Genomic DNA, 17,539 nt, shown 5'->3' with positions numbered 1-17,539 from the left:
CAGGGTGGTATGGACTTTTGTGTTCATCTCAGGGGTTCTCGCCAAGTAGGGTGATGAAACAGAGGACTTAGGGAAGCTACAGTCATGATGGGGGGATGTAGGTTTTACCAAAGGGGGGAACATTCATTTTTGAAAATGACTGTGTCTGCAGATTATTATAAATGAAATGCTGACCCACATTAAAAAATTAAGCAGAGTTAATTATGAAATGAGTGTCTCAGAGAGACAGCTTTTCCAGTGGAATAGAACTTAAGAAGATAAAATAATTTTTTAAAGATGAGACTTTCACTAAAATTTTTTATATTGAAGTATAGCTAATATCCAGTACTATGAGTTACAATGTAGTGATTCACAATTTTTAAAGGTTATGCTCCATTTATAATCATTATAAAATATTGGCTATATTTCCCATATTGTACAATATATCCCTGTCATTTATTTTATATCTAATAGTTTGTATTTCTTACTCCTCTACCCCTATATTGCTAGTCATTTTTTTTTCATTTTTAAAACTCTGATTTTTATTCTTATGTAAAGAAAATTTTCACAAAAAAATACCAGGGAGTTAAAATTTTTTAAATATGTCTATATAATGTACAAATGATAATATATAATATAATATGTGTTTATATAATAATATATATGTATCCATATATATGTGTGTATAAGTCCACTACTGAGATAACCTCTAAATAATCACTCATTTCTATACATATACACACCAACACGCACACACACGACATACATTTCAAAGCAAAATACAGTCATAGTGCATATACTGTTTATGAGCTGCTTTTTGTGTGCCAAATATCACTGATCATGCACATCTTTCCATGTCATTAAATATTGCTTTACAACATTATCAATAATTCAGTTTTTCCTCTTCTAATACAGAGAGCATTGTCTACTGCAAAGGGAGCTGACAGATAGGAAATGGGAAAGTAACTGTGGAGCTGGTGTCACTTTCTTTAATGACAAAAAACAATGCAGAACAAGATACAGACCCTGGAAGGATTTTTTGGTGCCACCTCTCATGGGTGTTTGCTGTGGGGCATCCCCCCCTCCCCGATCTCCCAACTCTCCGTCACCTCCCAGCCAGCTGGGGCACCTTGTCTGAGGGGGAGTCAGTGGAAGACCCTCATACAGAGATCTGCTCTGTCACTGAGTCTGCCCTCTTTCCCTTTCTTCCCTTTACTCAATCCACACTATCTAAGAATAGCATTTTTGGTTGTTATTTTATCCTACCATTGAATCAGCATGTGCTAACAAAAATTTACCAATGATGACCAGTGATATTACCTTATTTAAAATCCTTAAATAGGCTATACCTTTTGGATTGGTCTTGACATTGGGAAGTGGGTAAAATGATCCTAAAATGTATTTTGTCTCAAAAAGGACTCCAGTAATTAATGTAAAATACTACTGAAATAATTTGTAATTACTGAATGGAATGAAAGGAGGTTTCATTGCTGCTGTCAACAGAACAGAGTTGTCCAAGTCACAACTATAAATCATCAAGTGTGTATTTGTGAGTGACAGACATTACACCTGTTAAGGAATGGTTAATGGTTTTCTTGGGCTTCAAGATTGAAAACTCGTTTGGGCTCATCCTTTTCCCCGTCCACTCCACCTGCTCCTTTCCCCGAGGCTATTGCAGTAGACTGCTGGCTAAACTCCTGCCTCTGTCCATATATCCTGTAATTCATTCTGCGCTCATCAGCCAGAGTGATCTTCTGAAATGTCCAGATCACCTCCCTCCCCTGTTCATACACTTCAGTGGTTTAGCATAAAAGCCAAGCTCCTTGCCAAGGACTGCAGGGTGGGTGGCCAGGCCTGGCCAACTACACCAACCTCAACATATACACCCTCCCCCAACCTGCTACAGCCGCCAGCCTCATTCTTCCTCAAACATACCAAACAGTTCCACCTCAAGACTCTGGAGCTCGCTGCCCAAACTCTTTTCTTTTGGTTCTGCATGTGGCTGGCTTTCTCATCCCTAAGGACTCAGTTCAGTGCTCAGAAAGACCCTCCAAGCCTTCTGCCCACAATGCACCTGTCATTGTTTCATACCCTATTTCCTTTATAAGACTTTAATTCAGTCATTGTGTTTAGTTATTGGTTTACTTGTTAACTGTCTGTCATCCCCTCTAGGATATAACCCCATGAAAACAAGGACCTTATTTGAATTGAATGTAGCTTTGCCCCTAGTGCTGGGTCATAGCACATAATTGGTACTCAGTAATTTTAGTGAATTCTTAAACTTCAGGTATGACTCTGGACCACTCCAGACAAAATATGCCACAGTCACTTTTGCGTCTTTATACCCTCATCTGAACAATTGGGATAGATACTAGTAATTAGATAACAGGGTGGTTTTAAAGATTAAGTGAGATGAAATGCACAAAGTGCTTACAATGATGACTAACTCATCAATAAACTCGGCTATTTTTGACTCTTAATACCTAGCCTTCAGACCTGGCATGGCACTTCACAGTTTTAGGTGTTCAAGAAATGTTCTGCTTATTGTACAAGAAATGTGATAACTTATATTTTGTTTGGGCTTCTAAGAGTTCTCATTCTGGAACTGTTCCTTACTGGGTTTTCTTCTATTGGGTTTAAGTTTTGTAAATCCAGGTACATTTTACCTAAGACAACCTAATGAGACTTTAAAATAAGATGTTAATAACTTAGTGAATCTAATTCCTCTCATAAGCCTTTAGAAATTTATTATGCATTTACTATATAAATTGATATCTCTCCTTGTGGACTTTAAAACACAGTGAAGGGGAGTTTCCTACTTTGGCGCAGTGGGATCAGCGGTGTTTCTGAAGCACTGGGATGCAGGTTCCATCCCCTGCCCTGCACAGTGGGTTAAGAATCCGGTGTTGCTAAAGCTGCAGTGTAGGTTGAAAGTGCAGCTTAGATCTGATCCCTGGTGGAGAACTCTATATACAAAAAAAAAAAAAAAATAGGACAACAACAAAAAAAGAAACCACATGCATCGAAGGAAGTAATAGATATTTAGATAACCAACATTATTGCCATGAAACAGTATATGACAAAATAGTAGTGGGCATAGTAAGTGCCATAGAATTCCTTTCCATTGATTCACATTTATTAACACCTGGTCAGGGTCAGGGTTGTGCTGGCATGAGTTACACAAATATTTGTGAATGAGTCTTAGCGAGAATTCCTGCTGAAACCTCATGATCTAAGAAAGTATTAATGGGGATAATGAAGAAATTTTGAATATTTTAAAAAATTATAGCAAAAGTTATAGCTTTATTTGTGTTAATAAATCTAAGCTAACAAAACAATTGCTGAATGACTATAAGTGAATTTATCACTCAGTGTGATTGGTAACTCTGGATTTCTCATGTTGATTACAAGCCCATTTCCTTATTTCCTGTCTAGTTTGATGGCACCTCTGTCATCTCACTCTCCACACCCAGTCACTCGCTCCCTTTTATTAATGGAATAAATGACAGAGGTCTGTTGCATGAATGCTCCTAGCTTCCTGATGTGACCCTGCCTCCCCATCTGGCTTCAGGTCGAGCCTTGGCTCCTGTCACCCAAGCACTTGCAGTTCTTAGTTTTCCGGATGATGTAATGCTTCCTCACGCTTCTGGGGCAGTCTCTGGGAACATCCTTCTCCTTGTTGGTCCAGAAAAACCCCACACACCTACAAACTCAAGACTTGGCACAGATAGTGTCCTCTATTATAGCCTTTTGTGACTCTGCAGGGCCACTGACTCACTGTGTGTAGGGTCACTAATGGCCCGTATGAATCTTTTGGATGAGGCAAAGATTTCTGATAGTTTTCTAGAGAAGTGCCGCCCTGAGCTAGGGCTTATGGGTTGGTGAGCAGAGCCAAAAGCGGGCTGGATTTCAGTGCCCACTGGCCCCAGCCAGATCCCCTAGTACAGAGCACAGACTGCATAACTTTGAGTGGGTCCCATTTGCCTGCATATTTTGCTCTCAGCATGTAAACTTCTTATGGGCAGAGACCATCCTTATCTGCCAGGGGCCAGATGTTCAATGCCTGGCATGCAGCATGATCTCAGTAGGTGCTTGTTCAATGAATGAAGGAAGAAATGCAATGTAATGTAAATTGAAAATTAATTTTCACTAGGATACGTTGTGCAGGAATGACAAACTTTCAAAATATAGGATCTTCAAAGAAGGTGACGCAATAAAAGAGGGTCTGCTTGGGTGCTGCCTGAACACTCCCTGAGCCCTGAATTAGGGAGCCCTGGAAAGCCCAAAGGAAGCTCCCCTTTGCCTGCCTCACAGCCCAGCTCCAGGCCAACCTGCTTCTTCCCCCAGCATGCCCCACCAACTAGGACTGCAGGCACACCTCCCTCCCCTGTGTGGAAGTCTGCAGGCACTGCCTCAGATAGGGAAGCTTTGGACTTGACAGGTAAATCCAGTCGGGAGTACTCATGTTTCTAAATAAATCACGGCATCAGAAAGTGAAAGTTAAAATGTCCCTTAGGATTTCCCAGAATGCTTTTTAAGTGTTTGTTTTTGATTTATTAATTACTTGATGAAAAAGTGGGAATAAGAATAAGGAAACAACTCTGAAGGATTAGGCACCACTGTCAATGGAAAAGAGAGAATTAATAAAACATATTCCAAATTATACTGCAAATAAAAGAGTTTTTTTAGATTTACATACATTTTATTTCTGGAATAACATCTACTAGATGTAAGGAGGCTCGTGGTTTTCTCTTTCTCTCTTTAAAAATTCCGATTGCAATTTCTTCTTTGTCTCATTTTGAGTCCTTATAAGCTACTAAAAATCACTTCTGGGAAAATGGAGAATAAATTAATAAATGTATACATACATACACACACAGAGGAATACATTAATCAATGCAAAGATCTATGAAACTCTAGGTGTAATTGTGATACTTGGGTCCATTGGATTGGGTAACTGACTTGCCTATCTATAGGAAAGAAGAGATGGTATGCATGTGACCTCCTGGTTAACATTTAAAGACTCCAGAAAGCACCAAAAGATCTATTAAGTCAGACCAGATGTCTGGAGGCCTTTTAAATCTCCTTTGTATTGATGCCAGCATGATTTCCCAAAGACGGGTTCAGACCTGCCCTCCTTGAGTGGTTCTGGCTGCCTAGATTAAAATGAGGTAAACTCATTATAGTCTTTCTGTGGCTGGCTTTGAAAGATTTGAAAAATGTTCTTTTATTGAGACCGAATAACTGGATATGCTTTTGCTGCCAATATCAACATAGTCCAAGGGCCCTTCTGTTACTTTCTGCTAGAGTTTTCTTAGGACATGGAATGGGGCGGGAGAGCGGGTGTGAAAAGCCTCAGAGGATTGTGTTTTGTTTTGCCTTTTTTTTTTCCTGTTCTTGGCTCACAGAGCAAGTTGATGGTAAATATTGGGCAATTTATTTAACCACACTGTTCCTCAATTTCCTTATTAGCAATGCTGTCTTGTTTATAAGGAGTTTTGAAATTTTTGCAAGCACACAAAACACTGGTATGAATAGCCAATGTAGATATCTTCTTTCTAACCCAACTGATGTCTCTCCAATAGTGGAGCCTACCTGCATCAGACTCACTTGGAGTGATAGTTAAAATGCAGATCCCTAGGCCCACCCCAAACCTTCTGAAGTTGAATCTCAAGGGGTACACCCCCAAATCTCCATTGTAAACAAGCCTGTTGGGTAATTTTGCTGAACCCCAACACATCTCTCTGAGTATCTGCTTTCTTGTGAGCCTGAAATAGAACTAGATGGTGCAAGCACCTAAAAATCCCCTGGTATCTCCCAGACTTTTCTGGACTGAACCAATCTGGACCATTTTCCCCAGAGCTACTGCATATTGTGATTGAGTCATTTGTTTAAAACAAACAAAAAAAAATTGAAGCTTTATTTTGCTAATCCCTAGCTTCCAAATGTTTGTAATTGTGTAGGATCTTGAGGACTGGCAGTTTATAGTCAAGGGTGGGATGAAATTAACTCACAGGCTTCCAAAACTGAAAGAACAGAGCATTAATCTCCCTGCTTTCACTTTAATGTTGGACTTCCCCTAGGAACCCAAGGTTGCAGTCCTATTCTTGACTTGACCTTGGGAAAACCATTTAAACTTTCTGCATAGTTTCCCCCTCAACAATGCATACTTTCTCCATCCTGGTGAAACATTTTCCAGGAGAGCTGTTCAGTTTATTCGGAAGGAAAGTTCTGTTATGGTAACCACACATTATGCAACCAGATGTAATTTAGGAAGCAGTGATAGCCTTAGATTGTGGATCAGTAATGGTGATTATGTCTTGTGACCGAAGATCAAAAAAAAGTTCTAGTCCTTCCTTCGGTGTTGAGAACTGAATCTTTGGGGGGGGGGGGGGGAAACCCAGTACTTTGGGCCTATGGATTTACTGGATACATTAGTGTAGTATCTGCAAGGATGCTACAGAAATAGCAGAAAGAGACATGCAGAGTTCCTGTTTCTTTGCTCAAAAACTTGGAAGAAGGAAAGGACTGCTACTGATGCCTAGCTTTGCTCCACTGCCTGCCCTCGATAGGAGTGATTCTGCTATCATGTTCATCACACTTAGCACATTTTCTTGGAATGTTTTACTACCTTGATACCTGTTCTAATTTTCTAATGCTGCATAAAAAATTACCATAAACTTATCGGCTTAAGACAACAGACAATTAATACATCACTGTTTCTGTGGATTAGGAGTCCAAGCATGACTCAGCTGGGTCTTCTGCACAGTATCTCACAAGGCTGGACTATATTCTCATGTGGAGGCCCAACTAGGGGAGGACCTGCCTCCAAGCTCACTTTGGTTCTTGGAAGAATTCTTTCCTTGTAGCTGTAGAATTCATGGCCGCCTCTTTCTTCAAACCCAGCAACAGTGAGAGTCTCTGACCTCTAGATGCTCTTTTAGAAGTCCCACCTAATTATATCAGTCCCATTCAGGATCTTCACACTTTCAATTAACTTAAAATCAACTGATTAGAGACTTTTTTGCCATTTATTGTTTTTTTTAATTTTTGTATTAAAGTGTAGTTGATTTACAGTGTTTCTTCAATTTCTTTTGTACAGCAAAGTGACCCAATCACACACAGTTCCCTGTGCTGTACAGTAGGGCCCCATTGCCCATCCATTCCAGATGTAACAGTTTGCATCCCCAAACCCCAAACTGCCTGTCCATCCCACTCCCTCCCCCCATCCTCCACTGAGAACCACAAGTCTGCTCTTCTTGGCTGTGATCTGTTTCCATTTGTAGATAGGATCATCTGTGCCATATTTTGGATTACGCAAATAAGCGATATCATATGGTGTTTGTCTTTTCCTTTTTGACTTACTTCACTTAGTATGAGAATCTCCAGTTCTGTCCATGTTGCTGCAAATGGCATCAGTTTGTCTTTTTTATGGCTGAATAGTATTCCATTGTGCATATGTACCACATCTTCTTAATCTATTCATCTGTCAGTGGACATTGAGATTGTGTCCATGTCTTGGCTGTCGTGAATAGCGCTGCCGTGAACATAGGGGTGCGTCTTTTTCAATGAAAGTTTGTCTGGATATATGCCCAGGAGTGGGATTGCTTTGATTACATCTGCACCCTACCTTTACCTTTGCCATGTTCCATTGGTTACGAATTACAGGTCTCAGTTACACTCAAGAGATGGGGATTATACAAAGGCTTGGGTCATGGCAGATCGTCTTAGAATTCTGCCTGTCCCAAGACCACATTGAATTAAAATTCATCCTTCCATCTAAGTATGCTCAAGAAATTAATTGGGGACTTCAAACATTACTGTTTGTGAATTATCATTCTCATGTGTGTGACCATTTTGCTAATTCTTGAGACTAGGTAAAATTAACCTTCAGTTAAAGGAACATATTTGGTTATCAAGAGGGAAAGAAAAGGCTTAACTAGCATGTGATAGATATACCAGCTCTGTAGTTCTGTCCTGTCCTAAGCAAATGAAACATTGATTAAGGGTTATTTTTGACCTAGAGAAAGGGTTTTCTTGAATTATTTTTCCCTAGTTTACCCAATATGATTCAGTTCACAAAAAAGAATTCGCATATACCTACTCAAGATCACAGCCATGTAAAATGAGTTATTACTCTTTTAAGAAAGAGTAACAGATCCCAAAAGTTGATCTGTCGCAGTCGATAATACATTAGCACTACCAAAAGGAAAGAAAAATATAGGTAACTTAAAACCTTCCATTAGGTGTAAACAATAGAGATCCCCTTTTCAACAAGTTTCTTAACATAGCAACACCCTGAAGAAAAACAATGTATCAAAAACAGATAACAAGTAATCAGATTAATACTACTCTAAACAAAATGCGTAATTAAATAAAAAGGTGAATAGGCTGGAGGAGATTCGTGGAATCCCATCAGAGTTAATCTCTTTATTTTGTAGTATTTAAGCAAATCAATGAGAAATCCCAAAACTCTAAATGATAAATTTAAGTCACACTCATTAGAATGGCTGTTATCAAACAGCCAAAAATAACAGGTGTTAACAAGGATGTGGAAAACTTGAGCATTGCTGGTGGGAATGTAAACTGGTGCAGCCACTATGGAAAACAATAAGACGGTTCCTTAAAAAAGTTCAAATAGAATTACCATGTGATTCAGCAATTCCACTTCTGGGTGTATACACAGAAGAATTGAAAAGAAGGACTCAGACGCATATTTGTACACCCATCTTTATAGCATTTCTTTCTTTTTTATTTTAGAGCAGTACCCGCAGCAGATGGAGGTTCCCAGGCTAGGAGTCGAATCGGAGCTACAGCTGCCAGCTACACCACAGCCACAGCAACGCGGGATCCAAGCTGCATTTGCAACCTACACCATAGCTCACCGAAATGCGGATCTTTAACCCACTAATCGAGGCCAGGGATCGAACCTGCAACCTCATGGTTACTAGTCGAATTCGTTTCCACTATACCACAATGGGAATTCGTATAACAACATTTCTTGTAATAGTCAAAGGATGGAAACAACCCAAGTGTCCATCAGTAGATGACTGGATTAACAAAATGTGATGTGTACATACAATGGGATATTATTCAGTTTTAAACAAAAATAAAAAGAAATTCTGATCCATGCTGCAACATGGACCTGGAAAACGTTATGCTAGTAAAAGAAGCCAGTCACAAAGGACAAATATTGTATGATTCCACCTGTATGAAGTACTTAGAGTAGTCCAGTTCACAGAGACAGGAAGCAGAATGGTGGTTGCAGGACCAGGAGAGGACATGAGGTAGTGTTAAATGGGTACAGATTTTTAGTTTGGAGAAAAAAAGTTCTTGACATGAATGGTGGTGATACTTGGAGAATAGTGTGAATACTACAGAACTGAGCACTTGATAATAATTGGTACAATACACTTTGTGATGTATATTTTCTCACAATAAAAACATTTTTAAAGAAAAGATGCAAAGGAGACAGCATATAGATTACAAAACAAGAAATGTTACACGCAAACGGACTTGAGGAAAGACCCTTAGCTTTGTTGGTAACCAAAGAAATGAAAATTTTTAAATTTCAGCTAAAAGAGGTACTGTCTTTATGCAAATGATTACATTTACAATGGAAAAGTAATGAGGTCCTACTGTATAGCACAGGGAACTATATCAAGTCTCTTGGGATAGACCATGATGGAGGATAATATAAGAAAAGGAATGTGTGTGTGTGTGAATATGACTGGATCACTTTGCTATCCAGCAGAAATTGGCCCAACATTGTAAATCAACTATACTTTAATTAAAAAAAATTTTTTTAGAGAGGTACTATCTTTAAAGGGATAATGAATGTTATGTCTTAACACATGAAGTCTAGATGTTAATTGTATTCAAAACATATTTCACCTCTCTGCTTCTTCCTCCCCCTCCCTATAGCAGATTTAGAGTCTTTAGTTAATTATTTTTATACAAGTGTTTCACACAAAATAGATTTTTAAACCATTCCTGGGACTGTCTTTTTCTATGCTAGTTCAGTTTTTTAAAAAAGTAAAACATTTTCCCTCAGACCTAAAGTGAGATTCTGGTGTAAGGAATATACGATAAGAATTATGTTAAATGTGATTCTGAAACAGTTTATTATATCAAAAAAGAAGTATTTGGGGAATTCCTGCTGTGGCCCAGTGGGTTAAGAATCTGATTGCAGTGGCTCAGGTGGCTGCAGAGGCACGGGTTTAATCCCCAACCCAGAACAGTGGGATGAGGATCCAGCATTGCCGCAGGTGTGGCAGGAAGGTCGAACCTGCAGCTTGAATTCAATTCCTGGCCCAGGAACTTCCAAATGCTGTGAGTGTGGCCATTGCAGAAAAAAAGGAAGTGTTTGTTTGCAAAGATTAATTAGGTGATTTTTTTTCCCCAATATATCCTAAAGTTTGTAATAACAAGAGTCATAAACTCTGAGCCAGTACTATCTCTGTGTTATAAAAGTGGTACTTTCAGTCTCAGACTCATGGTTGACTTACAATTTTTCAAATTTACAGTGGTACAAAAGTGATACACATTTAATAGAAGTCATATTTTGAATTTTGATCTTTTCCCAGGCTAGCAATATTTGGTCCCATACTCTTTTGTGATGCTGGGCAGCAGCTGTGAGCCTCAGCTCCCAGTCAGTTACCCAATCACAAGGGTAAACAGTCAGTACGCTTACAACCATTCTGTACTGGTCTGGCCATTCTGTTTTTCACTTTCAGTACAATATTCAGTAAGTTACACAAGATATTCAATACTTAAAATAGGCTCTGTGTTAAATGAGTTTGCCCAACTGTATGCTAACAAGTGTTCTGAGATCCTTCCTTCCTGTAAGGTAGACTAAACTAAGATGTTTAGTAGGTTAGGCATATTAAATGCATTTTTGACTTATGATATTTTCAATTTATGTTGCATTTATTGGGCCGTAGCCCCCACATAAGTTGAGGTAGATCTGTATTTTTCTAATATAGCAGAGACCCTTTGCATTACTGTTTCCAAGAAACTATATGGCCACATGCCTTCCTTATTATCTCTTTGCTATCTCATAGTTTCAGTGAGTCATGATTATCTTCTGATAATTTAATGAAGGCAGTTAGACTTTTTGGTAATGTATGGTAATGAAATGTAGGTAACAATACAGCTCTCCTTAATTGGTCAAACACTATGAACCAGGTATTGTATTAAGCATGTTTCTGTGATTTCATTTAATCCTCATATCCTTCTGAAACAAATGATATTATTTTCATCTTATAGATGAGAAAATTGAGTCTCTGAGTTTTAATCACTTACTGCAAATCACACAGCTGGTTGGTAGAACTGAAATTCACACCCAAGCCTATCCAGTTCCAAACCTCTGATCTTCTCATGACACCACACTGCACCAAGGAATAGAACTATATTTATTTCATAAGTAATAAAGTGATTTATAGGGAAAAGAACTTAAAACATGTGACTTTGTAAAAACAGCCTGCTAATAATCACAGATCCTAAATTCCATATTAATTCAGGAGCATTTTAAGTCAAAGTTGTTTGACTCCTGCAAGCCAACTGTTGTGCATTCCAAATAAAATACTTCCTATTTCATGTCAAAAGTACAGATTTGCTTCCCGATAAGATGTACTATTTGGGGACTGTCTATTTTTTTCTTGTGCTTCAGGTGCAAATAACAGGAAAGCATTTTTTTTTTCCTATCTTGGCAAAAGGGGAGGTATTTCTAAAAAAGAATACTTAATGTAATGATTTATATGGCCACGATTTTTGCATTGTGTGTGAGGAGAAAATAGATTATAGCACAGGATTCAAAGAAGTAACAATAGTCTACTGACTTCGACAGGAAAGTCCAGCCGGGGAATTTCCCGAGACACTGAGCCATGAGGCAGGTCTGCCGGTCTTCAGAGATACTCAGTGCTCTTCCCTGACCACCAAGATGCAAAAATGCAAAACCGTAGATTTTCTGAGAGACGGTCAGGCAAATGCCAACTCTGAACATGAGTTACTTTGCAAGATGTTATATTCATGTCTTTTAGGAAAAAGAAAACATCGTTTCCTAAAAACTTTTATTTTCAGTGTTTAGACAACTAAACAGCTAGTAATATGGATGTAGTATGGATGTTAAATGATTGTAAAAATGTAAAGAAAATATTTTTAAAAGGTCCCATTGCCCTTAAAGAGATTTAGTTCTGAATTTTTCTATTTTTGTATTACTCAATGAATTTATTACATTTATAGATGTGCAATGATCATCACAACCCAATTTTATAGCATTTCCATCAAGTCAAAATGTGGTCAGTGTTTCCAAAAGGTATGTGAAAATTGGCAACAAATCAATTTGAATATGAAAGACAAGCATGCTCACGCAGAGGGAAACAATCTCATTTCACTCAAAGCGTTCTGAACTCTGTACTGCTTCTTCTGTTTGCAGAGCTCACACTTGTTTTAACCGTCTGGATCTCCCTCCATACCCATCCTTCTCCATGCTTTATGAAAAACTTTTGACAGCAGTTGAGGAGACCAGTACCTTTGGACTTGAGTGACCTGGAAGCACAATGCCCAGCTCCTTGCAATTCCAGACAATTCTGGACAGGCAATTCCAGAAGCTGCCCTCTAGAAGAATGGCCGAACATTGGAAGTTTCAAGAGTATGCTTCTATTAGAGCAAAGCTGAGTGCTGTTATTTTCCAGGCATACATACTCTGTCACATTTAGGGACTGAATAGTGATGATGAGTCCTCTTGGAAGGATTTGGGTGAGCTTGATGCCCAGGGAACAACCCAACAGTCTTTCAATCAACAGTTCTTGACTGCCAAACTCTTTTCCATTTGTTATGTTCCAAGACAAAGATGAACCTGTACATGATCAGCTCCATGGTAACTTTCAGAGACTCAGGAGAACCTTGAAACTTACCTTTGAACATGGTTCAAGCCAAACTGGCAGCACTTGGCCCAATTTCCTAATTAGTGCAGTTTAAATAATGTAATAAAAACAAATATATTTCCTGAAAGTACATTCATTTAAGCCCTAAGTTATAACAGAATATTCATTTTCTTGCTTATGAGTGCCTGCATGGTGTGCACCATAGGTTTCAGCTTCCATGGAACACAAGTGAAAATGAAACCAAGTTAATATGAGGTAACTTTAAAGATTTGCAATAAGGTGGTCTGTGACAATGTATATGCAAAGTGGTATGTGTGTAATTATGGCTGAAGACAAACTGTTATACAATGAATTACTAATGACAGATTTTATGCTTTATAATGCATGAAAACAATTTAAAAATAACTAGCAATTAATCACAGCATATCAGGAAAATGTACACAGTGAGTTCTGTTTATTTTTTATAGGTTCGTTATATTTATGTTCTCGAAGATGTATATAAGAACCTACCTATCATACTCTACATATCATCCGTTCCATTTTCATGTTCCACGCTTACTCAGGCATCACGCTAGTACGTATCCTTTTAAGCACTCTCAAGGGAACAAAAGGGCCTTTTATTTTTATAAAGGTACAAAAAAATTCCCCGAAATATTTTGCACTGAATGTACCAAAGTTGAAGGGATATTACAATATGACTAACAGCAACTCCATCACTTGATAAGTATAATAGAAAGTAGCTTCTAAATCAAAACTTCCTTCACAGTGCCATGTCTACCACTACAAGGACTGTGCATCTAAGTAATAATTTTTTAAGACTCACTATATGTGATAGTGTGATATGCATTTATTTAAAATGCATTAGACTCTTCCATCCATCAAATACTTTACAGGATGGCATTTAATACAAATATTTCGTATTTCCCCCACTACTTTTTATTTGTACAGCGTCATTAAACACTAAGCTCAGTTAGAGAGCCATCGGCAACACCCAAGAGATCAGCTCTCTTTAGTAATAAGAATTCCATTTTCCCTCATCAGTGAAGACATCACAAATTGAAATTCTCAGTACTCTATTTCTAAGCCTGCATTTTCACTGATGCATAATTTTCTTATCAATATTAAGAAAAATTTTTCTATGATATCTCAGAAACTGCATGACATCACTAATGTTATTGCTGCTTAGTTTATCAGAGGATGTTCTTCATTTTTATTGCTTTGGGGTTGTTCCACAACATTGTTTATTATTTCTTGATGTATGGCCATAACTAATCAGGTGTATAACAGAGTGAAGTTAAGGTGTGGATAATACAACCATTGGCTCAAACATTGTTTGCCAGCCTGTGGTATTGCAGGCATTGCCCAAACGCTTCTTTGAGAACTGTATTTATGAGTAGCCATGGAATTCCTATTATGGGGTGTTGGCAATCTTACACTTTGTAGAGGTCAAGTGCATGGTGGTTTGTCAGAACAGAGTGCTCTGTTGGTTAAGCTGCATTTCCTGTTGGGGTCCTCAAGAGCAATAGCACTCACGTTCCATTCCTGCACTAAAGGCAGGTACTGCAGTGTGGGGAAATGTTCTGGGAAAAAGGTTACAGAAATCTGGGAATAAGGAAAGATTTATCTGTGTACTGTAATTGTATCAGAAAGAAAGGAAAGAGAAAAAAATTTTAACTGGAAATGTTAGTTTGTACTTACTTATCATGAATATAAGTATATATTTAATTTCGCAAACTATTTTTACTTGTTTGTATTTTTTTCATTATAAGGAAAACTCATATAGCATACTTAAAAAAAAAAAAACACATTTTTGATGGTATGTAAGATGTTTCCGAGCTGGAAGCTGATACAGAAGATTGAACTCTCTAAGCAGCTGATAGAACTTTCATAGACCATGTTAGCTTTCCTTTGGGTTTGAGACACATTGTTACTATAGTCAACATTATTTAGGTAAAAGAGATTTAAAATAAAATCTCTTTGGTTACTTTTAACAAACATATTTCGTTGTCAAGGTATCCAGCTTTTTCCCAAATACCAGTACAATTATTTAGTTGCTGCCGTTCTCAGAACTGGAAATTATCCACGATGTACTTATCACTTCAGAACACCATGATAACATCTATTAGTCTTCATTAGTAAAACAAAAGAGTCCAATTATAACTATTTAAAATATTAAATAACATTTCCACAGAATAAATTAGACTTTAATATACTCTACCAATAGAAATATCCGTAAATATTTTCTTCTGGACTGTGAACCTAAATAATATGGCTGTCTTTAAGAAACTCATAAGTAATGCTTATACTCTACTAATTTATGCTATAAAAGATGGTAAGGATACATCAAATATGTATGCAGAAGGTCTCTTAGGTGAGAAAAGAGGCCACTATTGACATTTATTCTGTGCCAGCCACTGTGTTTGATGATGGAGCTATGAGATTTAAAATCTGCCCTCAAGAAGCTCACTGTCTACTAGTGGAGTAGAGACCAAGATTCAAAAAAAAAGTGTTTTAAATAAAATCTGGTATGTTCTACAGTCAAGAGATGAGGAGAGATTGTCTTGTTCCATCTGGGAGTTCCAATGGAGGCTTCATTCATGGGAGATACTGTGGCTAAAAAAAAAAAAGTCATATAAATGCTCTTTCCATTGGTAACTAATGTCGTGTAATAGTGTGTTGATGCTGGTCAAGGGTGCCAGCCCACAGTGCTTTTACACACACGGTTTAACATGTACAGGTGGGAAGCTGAATGGTGAAGGACCAACTCATGGATCTTCAAATTATCCCCAAAATGCCAAAATTAAGTTCAGTCATTTCCCTCTGTTTCCTTTCATCTGCACTACAACAGATCTTTGGTTTCCAGCATGAAAAATCCCAGTCCTTGAGTCCAGTCCACCTCGGAGGTCAAACTGTTTTTCTGGTACACACAATGAATGGATCTTTGTCAAAGAAGTGCCATCAAAATTTTCTAGCATGTGTTGTGTTTATAGTTAAGTAGAAATTCTGTAAAAAAAAAAAATGAAGGAAAATTTGTTTCGGTTGCATAACAATCAGACATTTAGAAAACTGCATTCAAATGATGAACGGTAATGGCAGACCATTTGAACAGCACATTACAGTGTCTAAGCGCTTTCAGGGGCTTAGTCTCTCTTGCTCTTGACACACTCTGGGGGGTAGAAGTTATCAAGTCCCATCTGGGTTGAGGCTGATTTTCATGGGTGGCTTGTGAGATCAGTTTCAGTACTTTACGGTTACAGTTCTAGGTTTCATCTCGAGAAATGTGGAGCCTGATGCTTTTACCAGCTTATTTCAATTTCAGTGAAGTTTGCAAGCTGCTTCATCTACCCAAACTCTCATTTTTTCAAACAAATACTCTTAAAATGTGACACCTTCTGAAAAGCTGAAAAGTCCACCAAGAAGTTAGCATATTCATGGCAAATTCCCCACACTCTTCATGTTTCCCTTTTACTACTTGTTATGAGAAGTTCAAAACAAAATGCAAAATTTGATTGCTTTTAGTGGAATTATATAGTAAATTTAGTTTTCTCAAATATTATTTGGAAGCAAGATAAACTTGATTTGATTTGATTTCTTTGTAGAGCATAGTCCTGGCCCTAGTATAGAGGCACTAATTACACATAGAGATGGGCATAGAACAGGGTAGCCAATACAATCTTTTTTTTTAGAGCCATTTTTTAAATTGAAGTATGTAGTTAATTTACAATATTGTGTTAGTTTCCGGTATATAGCAAAGTGATTCAGTTATGTGTATTTATTTTTTCCATTTAGGTTATTACAAGATATTGAATACAGTTTCCTGTGTTACACAGTAGGCCCTCATTTAATCTTCAATAAGGATGGATCTAGAAAACCCTGATAACTGAGTTCCAGTGATGTGGATGCAGGAACCACTGCAGGTTCTCTTTTCCTCTCTGTCCTCATATTCATCCCATCTTTTTTCTTTCTTTTTGTGAAATTTGTGTTCATGACCACTTCTAACTAAAACAAAGTCGGAGTCTAAAAGTCTCTCCAATCCAACCCAATTCTGGAAATTCCCGTTGCAGATGAAATGATGCTATATCATCATTACAAAATACCTATCACCCTCCATGGTAAATAATGGAAATAAAGAACATGGCCTAATCCTCACACTGAATCTGACTTTTAGGCCCTTTTGTGCTCTTTTACCTGCTTCTGATTTAATTGCTGATCACAAACATTCTAGGTCTTAAGACACTTTCCTCCTACAAAATTTGAGCTTAAATTAATGAGAATGTCACTTTCAGTTGGATTCTAATTTTGCAATACCTGTTACTTTTCTAAGTCGATTGTGTGTTCTAGATAGATTTGCTTGTCCAATATGGAAACAAAGCAGTGTCAGAGACATCAAGCTTTCTAAGTTGTGGCTTAAGGCCGCCCACTTGCTACCCACTAGAAGGAAGATAGAAACAAAAATCAGGAAAGAGGAGCTCAGCAGTGGTGCCCCCTCCTTCCTCCCTCCACCCCTGCCAAGAAGGTAATGCTGGTTATCAACTAACTGTCAAGATTCAGGAGTGGTAACTGCTTTCCAAGGAGCTGGCACAAACGATACACTGAATGCGTGTGCTACCCATAATGGAGCAGTGTACGGGACTGTAGCAGAGGGAAAGTTAAAACAACGGTGGAAGAATCAT

General features: G+C 38.0%; 1 protein-coding gene across 1 annotated transcript in view; it reads left to right on the top strand.

Annotated features, from left to right (window-relative positions):
* HECW2 (HECT, C2 and WW domain containing E3 ubiquitin protein ligase 2) overlaps positions 1-14,603 on the top strand; it is a 175,850-nt gene extending 161,247 nt beyond the window's left edge. Inside the window, exon 28 of the mRNA XM_047773115.1 lies at positions 12,416-14,603. Coding sequence (XP_047629071.1) covers positions 12,416-12,527 — 112 coding nt within the window. The 3' untranslated portion in view covers positions 12,528-14,603. The remainder of the gene's footprint in view (positions 1-12,415) is intronic.
* Positions 14,604-17,539: the final 2,936 nt, after the last annotated feature.

Source organism: Phacochoerus africanus, chromosome 3 (genome assembly GCF_016906955.1).
Source record: "Phacochoerus africanus isolate WHEZ1 chromosome 3, ROS_Pafr_v1, whole genome shotgun sequence".
Lineage (NCBI taxonomy): Eukaryota > Metazoa > Chordata > Mammalia > Artiodactyla > Suidae > Phacochoerus > Phacochoerus africanus.
The sequence above is the reverse complement of the archived record's forward strand: the minus strand, read 5'-3'. Positions and strand labels throughout refer to the sequence as shown.